A 4,440-nucleotide genomic window follows, 5' to 3' on the forward strand; every position below is an offset into this window, starting at 1 on the left:
ATCAAGGATTTCTCAAATAAACATATCGTATTTTGTAATTATATGCTCATTTACAACTCAATAAATAACACTTATGGTACATATTATCCATTCGAAGTGAGGGTAATAACTCCATTCGCAATTCTTTAAAGAATTAATAATGACACATAATTCCTTCTTCAAAAGGAGAATTACTCAGTCAATTAATAAAGATCATACCCTCTAATGACCTTATTGTCATATGGTCACGACGTTTATTAGTTGCATATTTAAGTTTAATTTTTAATATAAAATTAAAAAATTTAGAATGTTAGGGATGAAAAATGAAAAATGAAAAATGAAAAAAGAAAAAAGAAAAAAGAAAAAGGTAAATAGGGCCACGAACTTCTATTTACATCACGTTTAATTTTTATTTCTAATTTTGTTTCAAGAATAGCCCGGATTGTCGTTTTCCTTGGGCTTTTGCTCATTCATGCTCTATGATTTGAACTTGAACCCCACTGATGTGGCATCGACTTCTCTAGCCATACACCCACTATAAGCAAAGATACCAAACTCGGATCTTCATAATATTTCTTTGATTGCCGCTACAGTGAAAGAGAATCTTTAAACGTCAGTGAAGGTCAGTTCTTCTAGAAGCCACTTAGGCACTAATTTCGCTTTTAAAATTCAATTTTTTTTCTCATTTTATTTATTGTATTTGGGATTTTTAATTCAAAGATTGCAGCTTTATATCGGAATATACTACAGGAGAATGGGAGCGTAATGGCGAAGGTTTAGACAAGGCTAGCTTTTTAAAAACTGCCAGTTCTGATGCTTAATCATTTTGTTAGTCTGGGATTGTTGTAATGATAATGGAAAAGGCATTATCTTGGCCCCTTTCTTTATTAGTTTTCTTAATTGTCTCTTTTGTTTGAACTGTTGTTGTTGGCTTTGTCTATGATTCATTTGTTGCTTTTTAGGTTTGAAAACTGCGATTTTAGCTGGCTATACTCTTTTGCAAGGGGGGAAAAAGGAATAAATTATTGATTTCTTCTAGCTGTTTTGCTAGTTTCAGTATAAAACTCTGTTTGCTCAAGGGCTTCAGTGAATTTAAAGAATGCTAGTCCAAGATTTGGATTTCTAAGTCGATTAATACTTACTGTGGATTTGGTGTTCTTATGGTTGGTCGTTAATTTGCGATTGTAGTTGCAGCAAATGGAGTCAAGGGCTTGCTACTAATTACTTCTTCAAGGAGACATTAACATCTAGTACTACTGCAATGCCCTTCCCTCGAGAAACAGCCGATTATGACAAGGCTTCAATGCCGCAAAACATGCTGTTAAGTGACAGTCTTGAGGTACTATCTTGTGCCGAGCTTAAATCAAGCTTTCTTGCGGTATAATACATTCTTTTCTATAAAAGTGGTTCAAATTATAGGTGAATGGGTGATACCTGTTTTGGGCTCAGGAATGGTAAATTTGATGTCTATGGTGTTGCGTTTTGGGAACCATTTCTTTGTTATAAATGCGAATCCATTGCAAAAGTTAAAGAATTTCTCATATTAACAAGTAGATTCTGATTGGACTTTTATAGAATTTTCTCAGTGTATATTAGAAATGTTAAATTTTAATAAAATTTCTGGATCTCAAAGAAACATGGAAAACGTGGGAGAAATTTAATCCAATGATACAATTTTTCTTGCATGGACTGCTGGAAATCTGGTTTTCAAACTACAGCATGGAGAGTACTCAAATTATTCCTCTGCTCTTTAAAAAAAAAATTATTCTTGTAAGCATTATTGTCTTATGCAATTTTTATTTTCAGGATTTGGCAAATCTCAGAAAGCAGCTGTACTCTGCAGCTGAATATTTTGAGTTATCTTACATTAATGATGACCAAAAACAGATGTGAGTCATTTAGCCCTTACAGTTGAATACCTTCTACTTGTGTTGGTTCTGACGTTTGATGCATGTACAGAGTGGCAAATACATTGAAGGATTATGCCATCAAAGCTCTTGTAAGCACTGTGGATCATTTGGGCTCAGTGACATACAAGGCCAACGATATGTTGGATGAAAAAGTCGTTGAAGTTTCTGGAACAGAACTTCGAATATCTTGTGTTGAGCAGGTGATCCTGTGCTTCTTTGTTTCATCTAGATTTTCCCCTTTCTCTATAGAAATTTATATAGATGTTCATGATGGGTTATGTATGGGTTATGATGACTGCAAAAGTAAGCTCATTCATCTTTCTTAATACCTTCTTAGTATCAGATACGTGGTATCAGATACGTGTAGGACTAACTTAACTGAAATTCAAGAGTGAGGTTGTGAGTATGAATTTTGATGTTTATCAAATGAGTTCATTTTTTTGATATGTATTCTTTACTGCAATAGCTATGTTGAATGTAGTTTATATATATATATATATATATATTTTGGGTGACGAGGGAAACCCCACAACCCTTTTGGGTGTAGGAAGTAAACCAGCCTAGGTTACCCATAGCTGACCGGCTCAAACCAAGGGGATAAGGATTCAAATTCGTGACCTTGTGGTTGCAAGTGTGGATCTCTTGTCATTTGGGTTGGGGTTACCCGCAATGTAGTTTATATCTGTAGATATGTTAAGATCCATCAAAGAATGAAAACATGTGCTTGAATGGCTTTTACGAGTGGAGTTATCTTGGATCCTAAAATCTCATGATAAAGAACTTCCTTACTTTTGAAGGTGGAATGTTGGGAAACTAAAACTTTAAGAGATGACAAGAGAGCACGGTAACTCTTGTTTGCTAAAATATTAGGATAGAAGTAGTGTTGAATATTTCTTGTTCATAGGCTCTAGACGATTCACTTACTACGAGGATAGTGGGACTACGGTGGACTTTCAAGTTTCATCTTCCTGATCGTTATTTTCCATTTCCTCCTTCAGAGACTAAGGACGTGTCAAGAGTATATTGATCGTGAGGGCCTTTCTCAGCAATCATTAGTCATAAATACACCCAAGTACTGTAAGAGGTACATCTTGCCAGGTAAAATAATTTATTCCCTTGCAAAATAATTCCTCGTTTTTCTTTAATGTTAGGAGAGAATTAATGACCCCCGCTTTTTTTCTTAGTTGGGGAAACCAGGTGTGGCCTCGATGATGAAGATGTCAGGCGTCATTTTCAAAATGGTAGCATGCGGGATGCTTTATCTTCTATTTCATTAGTAATCTGCAATTTAAGTCTAATATTTGGTGTAATAACAACGTGATTATGAACTGATATTATTCGCAGCTGTTGAAGCAACAACTACAGATATTCCTGAGTCGACAGTCGGGTAAGTTATGCTGTGGTATTCTCTAGTTCATTAAAACGGCAACTCAAGTCAACAGATCATTAATGCGTTAAAAGTTGCATGGGTAGCAGAAACGAGCAATCCCCGTCACCTTCTCCACAACTTCCTCAGCAATCTAGATCGTCTTTCTCCATCTCGATAACCATGCCTAAAAAAGAGCTAGGTTTGTTCCCTTCGACTTCTTGCATTCCTCTCTTTAGCTCCACATTGCCATTGACGCTCGACTAAATTACACTAATTACGGATTTCTGGCGTTTTTGTTCTCGTCTTTTGTTTGATGGATGAAGGACCAGAGAAGCGAACGGTCTCCCCACATCGTTTTCGCCATTTACGAACTGCATCTCTTCCTAGTAGGCCAACAACACCCAAGAGTTCTAGGCCAACCACTCCAAATCGAAGTCGACCACCCACTCCAACCCCTAGATCACAGGTAAAAAAATCAGATCTTCTGTCTGTTTCTTTAAATCTATGATTGCTAGACTAATTAATCATTAATGCCATCCTTTTCGTTGCCATCTCTTCTTTTTATTTTTAAATAAAAAAGTACCAGTGTGGTGAGGGTTAGGTAGACCCTACCTGTTCATTCTATAAAGCCAAATGATTTAGAATAACATATGTTACTAATGTAAGGGACCTGCTCCATTGGAGCCTATCTAATACAACCAAAACTTAACATGATGAGACTTGTAAATTGTAATGATATCAAAACGTTTTTAGTATGCCTTTTGGAGTTCAAATCAATTTCTGGAATATCTGATTCTCTGGATAATATCTTTTGAAGCTGCCGTATACTTCAGAACCTAGGAAACCAATGCCGCCATTGCATCTCCACGCGGAAAGAGAGAACACTCGAGATTCTGATCATCATCGCCCCAGCAAAAGCAAAAGTAAACGTCTCCTTAAAGCTTTGCTCAGCCGACGCAAGTCAAAGAACGACGACATGCTTTACACTTACCTCGATGAATATTGACGATACAAGATTAAAAGAAGAAACGAGTAGGATCCTTTTTGTTAGGAAAGAGACCTTGGATCCCTCCCCTTCTCCCTCCTTTTTGTACCAAATTATTATCATATTTTTGCAGTGTAAATTGTTTCCTTTAACCTTTTCCTCTTTTGGTATATTTGCATTTCTGGGCTTAATGTTCA

The 4,440-nt window shown here is 36.2% G+C and overlaps 1 protein-coding gene across 4 annotated transcripts; it reads left to right on the top strand.

Moving 5' to 3' along the window:
• Positions 1 to 404: 404 nt before the first annotated feature.
• Positions 405 to 4,440, top strand: LOC116013811 (protein ABIL3-like). Of its 4 annotated transcripts, none has more exons than XM_031253742.1 (11): positions 405 to 601; positions 700 to 842; positions 1,168 to 1,318; positions 1,786 to 1,868; positions 1,939 to 2,089; positions 2,888 to 2,987; positions 3,074 to 3,130; positions 3,234 to 3,276; positions 3,366 to 3,457; positions 3,582 to 3,724; positions 4,076 to 4,440. In XM_031253742.1, the coding sequence occupies exons 3-11, from the start codon at positions 1,241 to 1,243 to the stop codon at positions 4,262 to 4,264; spliced, it is 936 nt and encodes a 311-aa protein (XP_031109602.1). In that variant the 5' UTR covers positions 405 to 601; positions 700 to 842; positions 1,168 to 1,240; the 3' UTR covers positions 4,265 to 4,440. The 4 variants fall into 4 exon arrangements, with proteins under 4 accessions (XP_031109602.1, XP_031109604.1, XP_031109601.1 ...); XM_031253744.1 differs by having other exon boundaries at positions 700 to 753; XM_031253741.1 differs by lacking the exon at positions 700 to 842.

The sequence above is a fragment of the Ipomoea triloba genome, chromosome 3 (genome assembly GCF_003576645.1).
Source record: "Ipomoea triloba cultivar NCNSP0323 chromosome 3, ASM357664v1".
Taxonomy (NCBI): domain Eukaryota; kingdom Viridiplantae; phylum Streptophyta; class Magnoliopsida; order Solanales; family Convolvulaceae; genus Ipomoea; species Ipomoea triloba.